This window comes from Myotis daubentonii, chromosome 1 (assembly GCF_963259705.1).
Source record: "Myotis daubentonii chromosome 1, mMyoDau2.1, whole genome shotgun sequence".
In the NCBI taxonomy this organism is placed as follows: Eukaryota; Metazoa; Chordata; class Mammalia; order Chiroptera; family Vespertilionidae; genus Myotis; species Myotis daubentonii.
Window position 1 is genome coordinate 5945983 of NC_081840.1, and position 18949 is coordinate 5964931.

General features: G+C 53.7%; 1 protein-coding gene across 5 annotated transcripts in view; it reads left to right on the forward strand.

Moving 5' to 3' along the window:
• WDR25 (WD repeat domain 25) overlaps positions 1-18949 on the forward strand; it is a 143051-nt gene that overhangs the window by 75104 nt on the left and 48998 nt on the right. For all 5 annotated transcript variants that reach the window (XM_059686392.1, XM_059686399.1, XM_059686374.1 and 2 more), the window contains 2 exons: positions 4059-4206; positions 15815-15945. In XM_059686392.1, the coding sequence (XP_059542375.1) occupies positions 4059-4206; positions 15815-15945 (279 nt within the window). The remainder of the gene's footprint in view (positions 1-4058; positions 4207-15814; positions 15946-18949) is intronic.

Sequence of the window (18949 nt, forward strand, 5' to 3'; positions counted from 1 at the left end):
GCCATCTTTCCAGCCCGCCTCTTTTCCCCCCTTACCTCTTAGAATGCCAGGCGTCATCACCACCGTAAACACCACATAGATCCCCTGGTTCATCTTGTTCAGTGTCTTGTCTACCCCACCAGAATGCAAATTCTCTACAGCAGGGGCTTTGTCTTCCTTGTTTACTGCTGAACAATGCCTGGCTAATAGGTACTCAGGAAGTGTTTGCTGAATGAATGCATAAGTGAAGGAGTCTAATAGATTGCAACATTTGGGCATATTTGCTTCAGAGCAGATTCATATTCTCTCTGCCTCTCTTTAGGGAAGGACAGCGTAGTGTTCATAGCTCCCTGCCCCCGGCCCGGCCCCCCTCCCTCCATTATCAGGAATGACCATTATATCCATGCATATTTTATAGTCTTACTGCAAAAGCACAAATAAATAGGATGGAGTTTTGCTTCATGTGTGTTTTTAAAATTGTGTGGAAATACAGCTAACATAAAGTTTAGCACCTTAACCATATTTAGGTGTATGGTTCAGTGTGTTAAGACCATGCATGAGCCCTAGCCAGTTTGACTCAGTGGATAGAGTGTCGGTCGTTGGCCCAAAGGGTCCTGGGTTCGGTTCCAGTCAAGGGCATGTCCTTGGTTGTAGGCTCCTCCTCAGCCTGGGCCCTGCCTGGTTGGGGCTTGTGCAGGAGGCAATCAGTCGATGTGTTTCTCTCACACCAATGTATCTTATCTCTCTGTCTTTCCCTCTCTCTTCCACTCTCCCTAAAAGTCAATGGGAAAATATCCTGGGTGAGGATTAACAAAAAAAAAAAAAAAGAAAGAAAGAAAAAAGAAAATGCATGTTATTCTTCAACCGTCCCCGCCATCAATTTCCAGAATGCTTTCATCCTGCAAAACCGACAATGTCTCCACTAAACAGCTAGCTCCCCGTCCCCTCCCCTCTCCCCCCTCCCCCCTCCCCCAGCCACTGGCAACCACCCTTCTATCGTCTAGCTGTGTGGTTTTTACTACTCCAGAGAAGTGGAATCATACACTGTTTGTCTTTTGTGACTGGCTTAGTTCACTTAGCACAATGTCCTCAGGGTTCATCCATGCTGGAGCCTGTGAAAGAATCTCCTTCCTTTTTTATGGCTGAGTAATACTCCTCGGTATGGATGGACCCCTCTTGTTTATCCGTGCGTCTGTCGGTGGACCCTTGGCTGCGTCCACCTTTGGCCGTGGTGAACAGTGTGACTATGACCATTTGTGTGCACACACCCCTGGGAGACCCTGGTTCCAGTTCCTCTGGGCACACAAGAGGGATGGTGGAGCCTGTGGTAACTGTGTTTATTTTTTGAGGTACTGCCATGCTGTTTTCCATCGAGGCTGGACCATTTTGCCTTCTCACCAACAGTTCACAAGGGTCCAGATTCTCCCCACTTCATCAACGCTTATTTTTTGTTTGTTTGTTTGTTTTAGAGTAGCCATCCTAATGGGTGTGAGGTGGCGTTTTGTGTGTTTTTAAAACTTAGATGGCATCGTACTATGTATAAGCAGCATGGCCTGTGTACTCAATATATATATATATATATATATATATATATATATATATATATATATATATATATGTGTGTGTGTGTGTGTGTGTGTGTGTGTGTGTGTGTGTGTGTGTGTGTGTTTACTGTTTAGCCTTTGGATCTTAGTTCATTAATTTTACTTTATTTTTTTTTCTGTTAAAGTCAGACTTGTACATAGTATTGAAAAACAAACAGCAGTTGCCTGCACTCTGCCTTCTGCCATGAATCCACTCCACTTTGAAGGCCCTGGCTCTTTCTCCCGGGGTTCCTGTCCATGTTGCTGAATGTCAATGCTGCTATTCGGGATTCTTCAGTTTGAGGCCCGGTCCTGGCTCCCTGGGGGGAAGAAGGGACTGAGATCTCTTAACATTCTGGGGAGGCTGCTCTCGGCCTCTTGTTTTCTTACGCTTGGACCTCCAAGCCCAGGAAACGTGCTTTCGAAGCTTCAGGATGAATTTTCTCATCGTGAAAGGGGTCGTTCTCTCCAGGGTCAGGTTTGTGGGTGTGCGTGGCTTCCTGGGTGTTGTTGAGAGAGTGTCCAGGAACCCCGCTGCCAGGACTGCGTGCCTGCCAGCCCCAGGAAGCAAGGCCGCCAGCACTGCGGCTCCGCTGTCTGCCCGCAGGGTCCCCACTGCCTGGAGTGGAGCTCGTCTTATCCCCGCTTCCTGGAGGAGGAGACCACGGCCCAGAGGGCCAGCAGCATGGGAGGCCCGTGGCCCGACGCCCGCGTGCCGGCCGCAGGGATCTGCAGGGGCTCTTCCTGCTTCCCGTATTGAGTCCTTGGAGCCGCGCGTGGTAGGTGAGGCCAGGGCCTGGGCTGGCTGCACGCCTGCCTTTTCTCCTGACTCCGTGGCAGCGGGTGGAGTTTCCTGGGCGAGCTGATGACAGCTGAACACAGGCCCTCAATGTACCCTGTGGCCCTGGCTCTTGGAACGAACAGTTTATATTGAGGGCTCAGTAGCATATGTCAGAAGTCAGCAAGTGCACTGGGGGCTTTTTGCCACAGGCCTCACTCCCCCACGGAAAGCCAGGGTGGGAATGGGGACAGTGCCTTCTCTCCCTCGGGCAGATGTGTAAGCACAGGTGTGACAGGCTCTTGTTTGGCTCTTGGTCTTAAAGCAGGACCGTGAAGAGAGGCTGGCCTGGTGCAGCGTCCCCTACGGGGCTGAGCGAGTCTCGTCTCAGAGGAGAGGTGCCAGAGATGCAGGCGAGCCTGCACAGGATGGGGAATGTGTGTAGCTGAGCAGCAGAACGTGGGGCATACTGTTTTCTTGTGGGCTTCCTGAACCCCAGAAAAGTTTTTGGGAAAAGCTTCCTCTCAACTCACCAGCCCCAAGCCTTTACCTTTATACAGAAGTTTAGCCTCCAGATCTGGTTTGATGGTAAACTGAAGGGAATCTAGTTCCACTGCAAGACCCTTCTCCCTGGCTGGGGCCCATTTCTTTTTTTTTTTTTTTTTTTAATATATTTTATTGATTTTTTACAGAGAGGAAGGGAGAGAGATAGAGAGCTAGAAACATCGATGAGAGAGAAACATCGATCAGCTGCCTCCTGCACATCTCCTACTGGGGATGTGCCCGCAACTCAGGTACATGCCCTTGACCGGAATCGAACCTGGGACCTTTCAGTCCGCAGGCCGACGCTCTATCCACTGAGCCAAACCGGTTTCGGCCCATTTCTTTTTTTAAAATAATTTTTAAAAAATATGTTTTTACTAGTGACTTGGTGCACGGATTCATGCACATTGAAAGGAAAGTAATTAGAAGGTGGCTGGCAGGCGGGGCTGGGTGAGATGGGCCGGACACGCCCTGGAGCCAACCTCCTGTGGTCCGTCCCCATTGTCTGTGGAGTGAATGGGGTCCCTCTGGCAGGTGGGGTCCCTTGGCCTGGCCTGCGGGGATCGGGCCAAAACTGGCTCTCTGACATCCCCCGCGGGGTCCCGGAGTGCGAGAGGGCACTCTGCAAAGTTGCTGTCATACAGGGCGTGGAATGCAAATGCATGTGTGCAGTAAACCAGATTCAGGCTGACAGTGCCCCAGCAACAACATAACCCACCGCCGAAGGTGGAATCGCGGCCCCGTGAGGAATCGGGCTCCCTCCTCTCTGGTTTTGGGGTGCATCACTCAAGAACCGCCACTGCCAAGTCACTGCAGCTTGGCAGCTCCTGTGTTGAGTGTCGGCCGCCTGGTGGTCAATGCGCATCATAGGGACAAGTCGGACAGTAGGAGGGACACTTAGCATATTAGCCTTTTATATATATTGATTGATTTCAGAGAGGAAGGGAGAGGGAGATAGAAACATCAGTGATGAGGGAGAATCATTAATCCGCTGCTTCCTACATGCTCCCTACTGGGGATTGAGCTCGCAACCCTGGCATGTGTCCTTGACCAGAATCGAACCCGGGACCCTTCAGTCTGCAGGCCAACGCTCTATCCACAGAGCCAAACCACAGAGCTCTATCCACAGGGCAGGCAGGGCCCATTTCTGACGTCTGCGCTGTGCTTGCCCGCAGGTGTGGAACGCGGTGGACTCGGGGAGATGCCTGCAGACCTACTCTCTGCACAGTGAGGCGGTGCGGGCTGCTCGGTGGTCTCCCTGCGGCCAGCGCATCCTCAGCGGTGGCTTCGACTGCGCTCTGCACCTCACCGACCTTGAAACAGGTGCGTTTCTCTGTTGTCACCCACGGCATCCCTTCTGGTATTGGAGCCAGCTTTCCCCTGGGAAGCCCCTCCCCGCGTCTGTGGCTGGTGTCGGGGCCTTGGGAGGTGGACCCTGGCCTGGAACCAGGCCTCTCCTCGGAAGTTGGGCCGGGCCTGTGCCAGCCTGCCTGGAGGACAGAGCCCCAAGGTTGTCTCAGCCCCAAGCTGTGGGCTGGATAAAGAGGTGGCTTTTTAATCAACTTCTGACATGTAATTTGTCCTGAAATAGATTCAGCTTTATCACCGTGTCCTTTGGTCGGAATCAGTTTAGAATTCCTGTCAATTCATTATCGTTGAAAGCTGTAAGGAATGATTCCAGCGCGTAGGGCGAGTCTGCGTACGAGTTCTGCTTTAATGCCCGCGCTGAAAAGGCATTTGGGCGAGAGGGAGCCGGGCTGGGCAAATCCGAAGGGGGCTCTTGACAAGCAGGGCGAGAAGGAGACAGAAGTCAGCGAGGGAACTTCGTCACCAGCCCTGCTGCGCAGCCGGCTCTGTTAGCCCCCAGTCCAGCCACAGCCCGACCTCCTGCCGTGGTTTTCAGGTGAGGTCAGGCCAGGGAGAGCGGAGCTGGGCTCAGACCTCTGCCCCGACCCCCGGCGTGCTGCCTTCTCCTCCCTGGGCTTCTGGGTCACTCTTCTGCTGGGCATCACTGCCAGAGCCAAGAGGGGAGGCCCTGGGGGTCCTTTGAACTCTCGGGCAGCCCCCGCCTGCCTGGCCCAGCAGTGGTGGGGCTGGGGTCTGTGCCTCTCCTGGGCCCAGCAAGTGGGGGTAGTAACTTTGGGGTTGGACACCCAGCTTCTCCCCAGGAGCTTGGAGGAGGTGCAGGGAGGGCAGGCAGTGGTGGTTAGGGGCAATTGTGGGGTTTGTCCCCCCCGTCAAGTGTCCTCGTGCCCTGGGCTGCAGAGGGACAGCCTTGCAGCGCTTCCGTCTGAGCCCCATGCGCTCAGGGAGGGTGGTCACGTGACCGGCGGTCGTGTCAGCAGCTGGGCCTGTGCCCATGACATGTCCCTCTGCGCCTCGGCTGCTGCCTGCGATTATTTCTCCATTTCACAGGTGAGGAAACAGGCTAACAGGATGAGGAGCTTGCTCAGGGCCTCCCGCTGGTGGGTGTCATATGGGGACTTGAGCCCTGTCTGTGCAACTGCAGAGCCTGTGCCCTTTCCGCAGGGCCACATGGACGGTGTGGCTCTTCTCAGCAGAGTGTCTCCCTGACCGTCTGTGGTCTTACCAGGAGCCACAGGGCTGAGGAGGGAGCCAGGGCTCAGGGAGTTTGGTGCCACTTGGGGACGGTGCCGATTGGGTCAGTGATGACAGCAGCAGGTACTGTCACCGAGTACCCACTGCGTGCCAGGACTTACACATGGGCCTCATTTGGGCCCCACTCACCCTTAGAGGCTGCTGCCACCAGAATCCTTTTTTCACACCCTGATCCAGAGGCACGAGGCAGGAGGTAGAGTCAGGGTGCATGCAGGCCTGCCAGGCTCCGAGCCTTCCACCTGACCTAGTACTCTGTGGCCTGTGCGTCCAATAAGCCATGCTCAGTATCGGAGACAGGGGTAAACAAGACCCAGGACCCACCCTGGACAAGCTCCTGGCTGCTGGGAGACACAGCAGTGCAGAGAGAACCCAGGCCACAGTGAGGCAGTGAGACACAGGAGCTATGAGAAAGTCTAGCCTGGAAGATCAAGGAGGACTTCTTGTGGGAAGAGGAAGCTGAGCTGAGGCAGGAATCAGGGGCAGAGAATCAGGGTGCAGGGGCGTGGTTGAGTGGGAGGAAAGTGGGTTCTAGCAGACAGAACAGCAAGGACAGAGTGGTCACAGGAGCCTGAACTGTCTGGCATGAGTGGAAATGTGGGGTGTAGGGAGCTGGGGGGTCTGAATCTGGGTGCAGAAATGGAGCCTGAGCGTCATGAAGTTCAGGTTGGGGGGATGCACATTCCTCAGCCGCTGCTCCTCACTTGCAGGGTCACTAAGGACCATGGGCGCCGCTGCCCACCCGCCTGCCCACCCGCCCCGCCTGCGGGGTGAGGTGATGCTTTTCATAGCCTGGTGATGCCGGGTTAATCCAATACAAGTTTATTTGATAACATTATTGGATTCCTAGTGGCCCTTTGTCAAGCTCTATCTTCTCAATCAACAGATGTTAAGCAGATAAACAGACACTGTTGTGTGTGTGTGCATGTGTGTGTGAGTGGGGGGGGCGGTTCTGAAATGTATAGACTTTCAGTCCGCCTGCCTGATAAGTCAGGCACTGTCACAGCAGGTGGCAGTAGGAGGCTGCCGCTGAGGCTGGAGCACTCCGGGCAGGTTTCCTGGTAGCGGCGGCTGGTTGGGTGTGTCTGGGGCCCGAGGAGGGGAGGCAGCTGCCTGGCCCTTGTTGGTGGAGCTGTGGCTGGAGGGACGCTGTCTGGCCCTGCCCTGTGTGCCCTGCTAGCTGTGGTGTGCCCAGTGGCAGAGGGAGGGCATGGCCCTCAGAGCGTTGCCATCTAGTCTGGGAGGTGATGGGGACTTTTCCACGCACCCCCTCTTCAGGGAATGGCACGAACCACCTGGGTTAAAGGACCACTTTCCTTCATTCGGCGCTTATTGAGCACCTACTGTGAGCAAGACCTGGTGCTGGGCTACAGTGGTGAGCATGTTGGATGTCCTTTGTCCCTTGGGGGGCGGGGTAGGGATGAGGGGTTTGGGTTTCACCCTTGAGAAAGCCCTTCAGCCCCTAGATGGGGCCTCTCTGGCTGAGGGGTTGTTGGTTTTCATGTCCGTCTCCCTGGCTAGAGCTCTTGGGGCTGAGGCCTGTCTCGGTGGTCTTTGTGGTCCACCATGGAGCCAGGGCTGGTGGACGAGACAGAGCTGAGTCTGGCCCTTGCTGGGCAGTCAAACACCAGGGGCCGTCAGGGTGGGGTGGGTGCTCTGCCCTGTTTGCACTCATCCCCTGACTCGGGTTGCGCTGGTGCTCTCTTCAGCCGAGTCAGGTAGGTGTCTGCAGCGCCTCTGGCTCTCGGCCTGGTCCCATGTCCTGCCCTTTCTCGTCACTGAGTGCTCTCCCTCCTCACTTGCTCTGCCCTTGGTGATTTGGCTTTTTCATTTCAATCTAATTAGAACTCCCTGCCAGGAGAAGGCAACGCAGGGCGTCCTCTCCGCAGTGCTCCGGGAATTAGTCACTCGGTGCCCATTGTCGTTAATGGGAATTTGGCGCCAAGACCATTTATCCTGGTGTCCTCAATCAATACCGTTAAAAATCTGTGGATTCTAAAACGTCAATACCCGGCCTGAAATATGGAGGTCCAGCCACATTTTATCTCGTTAATTTATAGTTCTGACGGGCCACTGGCTTATAGAGCAACCATGAATCAACACTTAAATAAAATCCGCTCACAGATTAATTATTTTTGATGCTCTCGTTTCAGTCTGTAATCTTCCTAACAAAACGTCTCTGGTGCATTAGGCTGAGGCGGCTTCAGGGAACGCCGGCCAGTTCCACCAGGACCCGCACGTAGCCTGCTTTATGAGTCAGCGTCCTGCACGCCACATCAGCCCGTCTCCTCCCCGTCCTTGGCGGGCTCGCTCAGGTCCAGGCGGTGTGGCTTCTAGCACAGACCAGCCCCCCAGTCGCCCCAGCCTGGTTGTAGTGGCCTCTGGGGTGAAGGAGACAGTCCTCCCCCTGGAGCCCATGCCCTGGCTAGGCAGACCCCTTGCTCTTCCTGTGCCACCGTCAGCTCTACCACTGTGTACCAGCCCGTCTGGGACACCCTTCCCAGCGCTGGAGGCACACGTGTGCCAGAGCGTGGGTGGGGTGCAGAGGCGGCCGAGTGTCCTCGGGCGGGTCCCTTTGCCCTTGTTTCTGCGTCTGTGGGAGGGGCTGACAGCCTGGCTGGTGGGCTGTTGAGGGAGAGCTGAGGTGAGGTGTGCAGGGCTTTCTGCAGAATGCCCAGCGCATGGTGGGCACTCAGCAAAGGGTGCCCCTTCCCTCCCTCCATCACTGCCCCATGAGGCTGTTCAGACAGTAGGCGACAGCGACTTGTTCCTGGGGGTTCCCTGTGTGGACGGGGCAGGCTGGGAGGAAGTCCCAGCTTCTCTCCCGCGTCCCGCTTTTCCATGACTACATGGCCCGTAGGTGGGGTAGCAGCTTCCTTCTCGTGATGGGACGGCATGTGCCCTTTGCATGGGGAGGGTGTCCTCTGCACTGGACCCCACTGCGTGCAACTTTGCTGTCCTCAGCCCTTGGCTGGCTCCTGCTCCTCGGGGTGGCCCTGTCTTTTGGGGAGGGGAGGGCGTTATGGCGCATGGAAATGAGTGGCCCACTGGTCTGGACCCATAAATGATCATTTCTCTTGGTTTCCTAGAAGGGTCTTCCCGTGCCCCCCTCGCTCTTGCATCATGATTGGGCCCCACCACAGAAACGCTGCAAGGACACCGGAGGGCAGATGGCTGAGTGCTCACCGGGGCCAGGCCACGCTGAAATGAGTGAATGGATGCCAGACCCTTTGCTTATTCCACCTTTCGTCTCCACATGAGCCTGGGAGGGGAGTGTTTTTACTCCCATTTCATTGACCCAGACTCAGAGGCTTAGAGTGTTTGGTGAGGTGCTTGGGGCCATGCCACCAGCAGACCCGGTGGGCCTCCCGCTCCAGCTCCAGCTGTGTGACTGTGGAGGCTTTGCCTGTTGACCCTGGGGAGCGGCGTGCCCTCGCCACATCTGTTTTCCTGCTCTGGACAAACTGTTTGCTCAAGCCGATTCGGGGAGCCCACTTGGTGCTCACCGGGCAGCTGGCTCGCCACCTGCAGAGGGGAGCCCGGGGCTTCTGGGTGGAAGGCGTGCCCAGACGGATCTTGGCTGATCCCTCTGATTAAGTGAGCGGCTGAAGGACGCTTCCGCGGCCATCGACAGCCGCCGCTCCAGCAGGAGAAATGTTAGCCCTGACGGTTTTAGAACACTTGGCATAGGAAGGATGAGCAGCATCCAAATTAGAACCCTGGCAAAGAGCGCCAGGGCTCACGGGGCCTCAGAGAAGGGGCTGCAGGGGGGGCACCTCATTGGACTAAGCCTTCAGAGGGCGCCGCCCCCTGGGCCGTGAGAGGGGCCCGGGCTCCTCCATTCTCAGCTTTTGAGCACCATGATCGCGTGTCCCCCCAGCACATCTCAGAGGGGCTCGGTGAGGCGCCCTTCAGGGGCTTGTGGGGACCAGGAGGCACGTACCCAACAAGCAGGAGCTGGACGTGGGCCTCCTGTGATGCCGAGCTCCCGATGGCGCAGGCGCGGTGTGTGTGTGTCCACTCCTTGGGTCCTAGGGGTTTCACTGCTAGGTCCAGACCCGAGGCTCCGAGGGTTTCGTGGCCCAGCGAGGTCTGAACTGCTGCCCACCCACCCACATGCCCTCCCTCCCGCCCACTGATGCAGGCAGGGCCACACAGGCACTTCTGCCTCCCCTCCACCCCCTGCATCTGGGACCCCACTTCTAAGCTCATCCCTTCACTGAAGCCCCTGCCAGCCTCTCGTATACGTGTCTGCGCTCCAAGGCTGCACCCTCTTCAGCCCCATCCCCACTCCCACGCACACAGTTGTTCTCTGACCCTTGTTTTCCACTCTTTCCACACAGCTTTGCAGTGAGAGGCTGACTCTGGTCATGGATATTAAGTCAGATGTAATTAAACTCCAGCGAAACACTTGCCAGCCTCACCTCACACTTGGAGAGTGCCCAGAGGCCTTACCACATCTCACCACCCTGTCTTGTTAGCTTCTAGCTCTGCGCATGCCCACGCCTGGATCAGGGGAAGCGGCTTTCTGTCCACAGCCTGTCTCATTCATTACTACTTTACCACGACTGCACAGTGGAGATGCTTATCTCTGTGTAATTGCGACCGGGGGCCGTGTGGCTCCCCTCTTAGGTAAGATGACCTCGGTTGGAGAATCCTGGAGCCTCAACGTGGTCATGTCATGTTTGCTTTCCAGCGGTGATTTCTGAGTCCCAGGAAATCCACTTAGGGAAAACCTTTGGGACATACCTTGTTTGCAAGTTGAAGAGTCTTTTTAAAAAAGATACTTGGGAAATTTGGTCTTGTTCAGATCATTAAGACCAGTGGCTCAACTTGATACAACGAAATCATGGCCACAATCACTCTCTCTTCTGTTACTGGGTTTGTTGCCGCCGCCACTGCTGCCCATGGGGCCTCTCAGCTGCCGGGGGCTTGCTATCTAACCTGCGTTACTGTCACAGCAGCCTCATGAGGCGAGTTTCATCATCCCGATTTTACGTGGAGGAGCCCGTGAGTCTGAGATGGCTGCCGGCTGATCCAGAGGGAAGGTTCAGGCCGGTGGGACTCTCGCCCGCACCCTTCCCAGTCTGCCCCGCGTGCCAAGATGGCCCCTGTTTTTGATTCAGAGAGTCTGATTTGAAAGTTAGTAATCTCCTTTTCTCGTTAGCTTTGAGTCAGGATGGTTAAATTTACAGCTGGCTGAATACTTCCCAGAGGATGAGTGTAACGATATTGATTTTAGCGAAATGAGTCATATGCCGCCTGGCTGGGAGCACAGGCTCAATCACCAGGAGCTGACAACATCAGCTTTCCCTTGTCAACGTCTTCCCTACGTGGTCCCGAGTTTCTGGATGTGCACAAAGAGCTAAGCACAAGGTAGGGTCACGCACAGCTCGCAGGCAGGCACGGCGGGGTACAGAGAGCTGGGTCCTGGTAGGCAGGTCCGGCCTCCATCCAGCACGGCGGACTCCCGTGGCCCTGGATGAAGCTGCGCCTCGCCGGGCTTCCGTCTCCCGAGCTGGGAAATGCGTTAAGTACACCTGCCACATAGGGTTGTGGCGGGACAGGTGCCCGCCCCAGAGATAATGGGCCATCTCCTGGAGAAGGGGGCACGGACCTCCCTTCTCTTTCTTGGGGACCATTCTTGGATTTCATCTGCACTGGGCTGAGAGGAAGAGGAGGACCCTCACCCTTGCAAACCTGGAGCCCTGCGTGTTGATTGGGTGGCCCAGGGTAGGTGCAGGGGGACAGGCAGTGTCGCCCCGGCTGCGTGTGGTTGGTCGCCTCTGGGGACCTCGCTGTTTGCACCTGAGAAAGGAAGAGGGACAACTTCAAGGAGTTAGCTGGCCAGTGTTACCAGCTGCCTTCTCAAAGCAATATTAGTGATGGAAGCATTAGCAGTTAATAACAGTGTCAGGAGAACAGATCGAGTTCCTGCATTCTGTTTTAAACATGTTTTTGCTGACGATTTTTAGTTTATTTGTGTCATTATTGATTGAGGAAGGAAAAGAAGTGATTTTTCCTAACTCCAAGAGGATCAACAGTTCTTATATTGGTTGATTTCATTATAACAAGATCAATACAGTCTGTGTTAGTGGATTACATATTTTAAAACTCAATTTCCTATAAGCAGCATACAGTGAGGAGTAGAATTTTCTTTAACAAACACGTAGACAAGCGCAATAGTCTCAAGGTTAAAGGTTACATAGCAGCTACCTGTGTGCTTCACGGAGCGTCGCCAGGAGAGGCCTGGCAAGCAGTCTGCTCGGTTTATGAAAGGTCCGAGGAGCAACAGCTCCGCACGCCAGGACCTTCACCCCCCAGCGAGGCCGCGGTTCCTGTTCAAGACCGTTTCCGATAAATGGTTCCCAGCCGCTATCCCTATCTCCTTAGCAAGACGCACAGGCCAGCCCACGGCATTATTCTCATGGCCTCGCAACAAAACTCCAAGTCATCCACCTCTCAAGGTTTCCGCCGCTCAGAACCCGCATCCCTCAGCGTCAGCTTTTAATGTAACCGAGGATGAATTCAGTCATTCCGGTTCAGTTTTCTCAAACGACAATAGCTCCCTTTTGGAGTTTGCTGTCTGCCTTGCCATGTGGAGTGCTTTGTGTACCTGCTGCGTGTGCCCTCCGACAGCCTTGTGTTCCTGAGGGCGTGCGTGCGACCCCGCGGCGAGGGGGCATGCCCGGGGCCCCTCCACTGGAAGTGGCAGAGCTGGGGTGAGACCGGGTCCCTGGGGTGCTCAGCTGCTCTGCTGACTGCCTCCCGCTGCCGAGAACATGCCGACGAGGCGGCTGGGAGCCTGGTTTCCGAGCCTCGTCTTGTCCGAGGCTGCCTCACCAAACAGAAATTCCCCCTTAGTCTTTCCCATTGGGTATCTTAGTCTTTAACAATTAAAAAATCTTTTAGTTTTGAATTTTTTTAACAAAGGAATATAGTAAAGGCTTAGTTGTTATACGGTAAGTGGGAATAGGGAAAATATATAAACTCTAGCTTGTCTTCTAACTGGAAAATTTTAGTTCTGAAAAGACATAGACTCTCTCAGTCTCCTTAGAGGGTTGAGGAAGAATAACATATTCAGAAATACTTTTTTTTTTAACCACCAAAAGCTCAATCATCATCTTTTAGCAACTCAGCTCTCACTTTCCCTCCCGTCTCCTCCCCATTGTTGGCAAGACTGTGTCACTGCACTTTTTGAAAACCTAGGCGAGTTCACTGCCGTTTCTGAAACAAGCATATGTTCTGTGCTGTGCTCCAAGAAAGAGGGAGACATTTTTCTCCAGGCAGACGGGCTTGTTTCTCCTTTTGGACTCGGGATTGGCAGTGAATCCCAGTCGAGCAAGAAGTCGGCAGTAGGCACTGTCGTCTCCTTCAGGAGAAAAGACTCAGCCTGCGGGGGCCTTCCTGGTGGGGTGCAGGCTGCCCTGGCGTCTGAGAGCTCCTGTTCCACCCAGAGGACGTGACTGGGGTCTGCCCTCAGCCCCCAGTGGCGTCCCCCGGCCACTAGGCAGGAGCCGGTGTCTTCAGACCTGTGCGGCAGGCGAGGCCCGACCTGGATGCCCTGTGGTGCTGCCCCCAGTCCCGGATGGACGGGGGAGTGGAGATGGAAGGGCGGGGCCCGCCTGCTCCTCCTCCTCGGGATGGGGACTTGCTCACTGAGGACATCGTGGTTGGGTCCTGACTACCCTCTTGGGTTCCAGACGGGCTTCAGGAAGGAAAAGAATCAGCTCGAGGAATACCAGGTTTCCAACCAGATCAATTAATTGCTGCTTCCCTAATTATAGGGATGGAGCACTCGCCCACCCCAAGTCTGCTCATCTCCCCGTGTCTTTCTAGAATCCTTCATTTTTAGAAAGCAGGGTTACAAAAACATTAGTGCAATTTAAAGTCACTTCATGCTGGCGAATCTCTTCCCAGCCTTTGCCCACGTCAATCCTGCGTAGTCCTCTTGTAGTTCAGAAACAGGTGTCAGGCATTGTCCATCGCCCACAGAGCGCTGCTTCTGATTCCAGTGTCACACGGCTTTTCAGCATCCCGCCAGGCAGGGCGCTGTGTTCGCCTCCGCCGCCCCTGGGGGTGGGGGGGGGAGGGCGGGTGGGTAACTGGGCTGCTGTGTGTGGTCCCTCACCGGTACCAGTGACAGGCCGCGACGTGGCCAGCTCCCGACAACACTGCTGACCCGGGATGGCCATGAGCACCATTGCACATTGCATTTTGTTGCAGAATCGTCAAGGGGCTTGTTAGGCTTAAAGATGCATAGTCTTCATTTATAAAAGGTCAAGTGTTTCCAAAATTTTCTCTGATGACAAGTGGCTGCCAATTGTCGGCCTCTGGAAGATATTAGGAAAAAGTCAACACACTTATTCATTCATTAAGGCGAAGGTGAGGCTTTAGCAGAGAACGAGGGAAACTGCTTTCGAAAAAATTTGTTCTACCAAAAGAACGTTAGGAAAACATGTTTTTAATTGTTCCCATCGTTCTGTAATTTTCGTTGCCAAACTCGATGTAAAGTGTCACCTATTAAAAACTCTAATACCTGCACCCTTAACATGGGAACAGCATTTTTCCAATCAGCTTTAAAATATTTGCAGTGAAAATTTCAATGGATTTTGAATGGGGTTGTTAAGTTGCAGGAGCCAGTATTGGACACCGGGGGAGGGGGCTTTTAGAGCTACATGTTCACACACTGCTCGCAGAGCTGGGTGGAAGCGGGCCGAGGGTGAGCATCTTCCCCCACCCCTCCCACCCCCGTCCACACGCTTCTGGAAGGGGCTTTGTGACTCGGACAGACTTCAGGGAATAAACAGAGGCTGGAACCGGGCTACTTTCAAATCACCGACTGACAAAATTTCCTTGCATTGAAAAAAAGGGAAGTATAGTCAGTCCTGTCATTCTTACTGAAAATATTAGGACTCATTAATGATTTCAAAGCAGTTTGTTGATCCTCTTCGTAAATGGCATGTTGATATATTTAAAAATACTGGTTATTTTCTCCTTGTCTCATCCTTTAAAATAGTCTATTTTTGGTATTTGTTGTAATGTTCAGAGCATGTTGGTACAGAGCACATTGTATCACTAATGAATAAGCGTGCAGAGGTTGGCCAGGTGAGCTCCCGGCTTCTCACTGATGGGGCACGCGGTCAGACAGCCCCGAGACCCATCCAGGTCAGGGTACCGGTCAGTGGCTCTTGTGTCCTTCTCTGGTGATGTGGTGGGACATTCCACCAGGTGTGTGGGGTCCTGAACACGAAGCAGGGCAGCCTTCAGGAAGTGCTTTCTGTAAGAGGAAGTGACACGGGAGAGGTCGGTGTTCTTGGCCACCAGCTTCTTGTGCCCCTCACTGCCCGCTGCCTCAGTCCACTGGGGGACTTCCCATGGGCCAGCGGCAGTCAGGCGTGTCCCTTGCGGCCAGGAAAGCTGTTGTCGGCTTCTCTACAGGAAGCCACCCGGTTGGCGTGATCTGGTGTGGTGGCCTGGGCCTGGGGACACGCACAGAGGCAGCCCTCAGACTCTCAGTGTTGAGAACGGCCCCCACGCCAGCCTGGTTCCTCACTGCGCTTTTGGGAGGTTGAATTGGACACATGAGAACTACAGCCAGTGCTCGGGTGCGAGATGCGACTGTGAAGACGGAGGAGTGCTGGCCCGGAGCCCCCGAGACCAGCTCAGGCACACGGACACTTGCACAAGGCATGTAAGTGCTTGATGCCCGTCTGATGGCAGATACATAAGGACACGGACGGACTCGAGTCCTGCAGAACCGGTGGGACTCTGAGGGTCCACACCACCTGCACATCGGGAGTTTGGGCCAATGTGATGTCACACTCTCCTTTGTCACCAGAGTCTCCTGCCACCCTCACTCCAGGCTCAGTACCAAACCCTTCGTGGGTGATTAAGGTTGTGATTGTAAGATGGCTGGTCCTACAAAGACCACTCTGGAGGCCCCTGGTTTCCATCAGGCTTGCAGACCCCAGGTAATGACTCTACTGTGTGAGCTGTGCAGCTTGGCCATGTTGCGCAGCCTCCCCAGTGTGGGGTGTTTCTGTTGTAAAGTGGGTCAGAGCACACAGAAGGCGGCGTTCAAGGATCCAGCCACTAGTTTAGCCCGGGGAGGGGTTCCGCTAATCAGGGCCCGGTGGCCGAGAGTGAGGCGAGTTGCTGCTGCCGCTGTTGTGTTTCCAGGGTGTCTTCCCTGGCTGCCTCGGGCCCAGGTGGGCAGTGTTGGCCTGTAGTTCCATCCCAGGTGGCGTCTTTGTCTTAAAGACACTTATTTTGTGATCTGAGTATTTTTTCTCTTCTCTTTTTTGTGTTGTAGGAACCCAGGTATTCAGCGGTCAGAGTAACTTCAGAGTCACTACCTTGAAATTTCATCCGAAAGACCACAACCTTTTTGTGTGTGGGGGCTTCAGCTCTGAGGTCAAAGCCTGGGATGTGAGGGCCAGCAAGGTAAGCCCGTCTTCTTCTCCTGGCCTTCCCTCGGAGAGCCTGCCATGGCGATTTTAATGGCTGGGGGCAGGTCCGCACCTCCAGCTAGGATGCTTCAGATGGATTAAATACCACTACTTTTTAACCAGTGCTAAGCATAATTTTTAGATGTTTTGAAAAACAATTTTGAGTTGTTAGACTATTAAAACATCATCGGTGCCATTCTGTACAGCATAGAACCAACAATATTTATTGAACAGCTACTATGTGCAAATGCTTCCAGATAATGTAAAATGAATGAGCCTCAAGGGAATTAACGTGTGATACAGATAACTGATGCGTGTGTGTGTGTGTGTGTGTGTGTGTGTGTGTGTGTGTGTGAATGTGGGCGAGAGAGGGAGGGAGGCAGGGAGGGGCCAGCATTCAGAGGCAGGGAGTGCTTTCAGCTTGCTGTGAGGAAGGCTTCTTCGAGGAGACTGTTCCTTTTGGGGCTTAAAGGCTGCTCACCATCAGTCCCCCAGGGTAGTGATCTCCGCTCCCACCCTGCACACAGCCTGCTGCTCCTGTCGCCTTGACCAACCTAATAAGGGCAGCCCTATCCCTTCTAGTCGTTTGGGCCAGAACCATCAGAATCACCCTGTCTGTGCTCGTTCTGTACCCCTGAACCTGACCTGCCAGGAGATCCAGTCATGAGTCTGGATTAAGCTGCTATTGCCTCCCACTGGTATCATTGTAGAGGCGTTCTGTCTGGTGTCTCTTCCCCCCATGCCCCTTGCAGTTTGTTCTCAACAACTGGAGGCCAGAGTGGTCTGTGACAGTGTATGCCCAGTGTGTAGCCCGTCTGCTCAGAGCCCTCAGGCTCAGGTCTTACTCACAGTGAAAGCCAGTGTCCCTGCTGTGGCCCACTGGCCTGCATGATCTTCTCATCCCCACTAGCCTCCTTGCCTTTCCTAGAACACACCAGCACATTCCAGCCTCAGGGCCTTTGCACTTGCTGCTCCTTTTGCCTGGAATGTTTTTCTCCCAGTGTTCTGCTGGAGGCTCATGACCTCCCTCCTGCAGAGTTCTACTCAAATGCCACTTCTCCAGGGAGGCCATCCTTGACCACCATGCCAGCTGCCCCCCCGCATTCAGTAGTCTCCTTTGCACTTATCACCACCTGGTTTTACATGTTCATTTATTTGCCTGTCTCCTTCCATCTATATATATCAGTGGTTCTCAACCTTCCTAATGCCGTGACCCTTTAATACAGTTCCTCATGTTGTGGTGACCCCCAATTTCATTGTTACAAATTGAACATAATTAAAGCATAGTGATAAATCACAAAAACAATATGTAATTATACATGTGTTTTCCGATGGTCTTAGGCGACCCCTGTGAAAAGGTCACTCGACCCCAAAGGGGTTGCGACCCACAGGTTGAAAACCGCTGATATATATAAAAGGCTAAGTAACCATCTGACCTGTAGCCATGATGTGCACTGACCACCAGGGAGCAGACGCTCAACACAGGAGCTGTCATGACGCACACTGGCCATTTAAAAATAAACAGCACTACGGACCTGGCGCTGACAAACCAACACTTGGTTTCCCCCAAGTGGGACACAGGCCCTGCCACCACCCCGGAGTGACACCTCACCAAATCACAGCCAATGCTGCCAACACTCCATGGTGCAAAATGCGGCCCACAGCCCAGCGCTGCCCAGAAACGGTTGCTGTGGGCACCAGGTAATGATGTCGCATAGCAACGCCCAGCTTCCTCTCCCTAGTGACTAACCTCCTTAGAGTTTCTTCAGCCCAGGAACATGACTTGCTTTATAGCCAGGTGTAAACATTTTACACTTTAACCAAATGTTTGTGAAGCGTTTTCACATGCCTCATCTCATTTGATCCTGGAGTAGGTAGATAGAAGACTTGTTGGAATCCTATTTTCTTTTCATTAGCTGGAAAATGGAGATTTAGAAAGTTTAGAAACTTGACCCAACTGAAAGAAGTAAGAAATGGTGGACCTTGAAAATGACTTCAGGTTTTCTCACTGCACAGAATATAGCCAAACACTGCTACAGTTAAGTATTTTACCCTTTGTTCTCCCTGCGTGATCTACAATAATAATCTGCTTCGTGTTGATATTTACTGCTGTGTTGCTGACAATTACCTGAAGGAGAATTTAGGGTGTTTCACTGGGCTGGAAAAAGTTTAGCTACATCAGAAAGCAGGCCTAATTAAGCAAGTTTATTCTATATCTATCAAAGGCTAAGTTGACTTGCACATGCATGATACATATAAAGCTCTCGCTCTCGCCAATTGCATGCGTGTGTTTCGATCTGTCATTGTCTAGTTTGAGTTTGGTTGACACTTCTATTATAGAGAAAGGGCGAATAGTGATATTAAAATATTTCTTCTAATTAATTTTCTTTCAGTGTGCACGAATCTGTGCACCGGGACACCAGTGAGAACATACGATCCTCCAAGGCAGGGAGTTTTGTCTGTTTTGTTTGTTGGTGACTTCTAGCTTCTAGAACAGTGCCTGGCATATAGCAGGCATGCAACAAATCTTGGTTGCCTGAGTGAATGAATGAGGGAGGAAGGCAGGCATGCCGAGCGTACAGTACAGGAAGTGGTAATATGAAATGTGGGCAGGGACTAGTGACCGGCTCACCTTGACTGGGCATGGGCTCCGGGCAGTGGGACAGGCCCTGGAAGAGGCTGTCAGTGCTGTGGGTCTTGGTTTGGATTAGCAGAGGGGAGCTGTGGGAGGCTTGTGAGGAGGGTGCCGGGATCAGGGCTGAGGAGGGTTCATGGAGGGGTGAGGAAGAGCACGGACTGACTGGGGGCTCGACACAGTCAGGAGGGTTTGTATTCAGGATCTGAGAAGTACTGCCCTGGTCTGAAGAAGGCACACAGCCCCTAGGGTTGAACTTGACTTTGAAAGAAGAAGGTGCAGAATGTCAGTGTCCCAGCCTGAAGGGCTCCAGCCTGCAGCACCTGCACCCAAAGGTCCCACCTGAAGGCTGCCCCGGACAGGT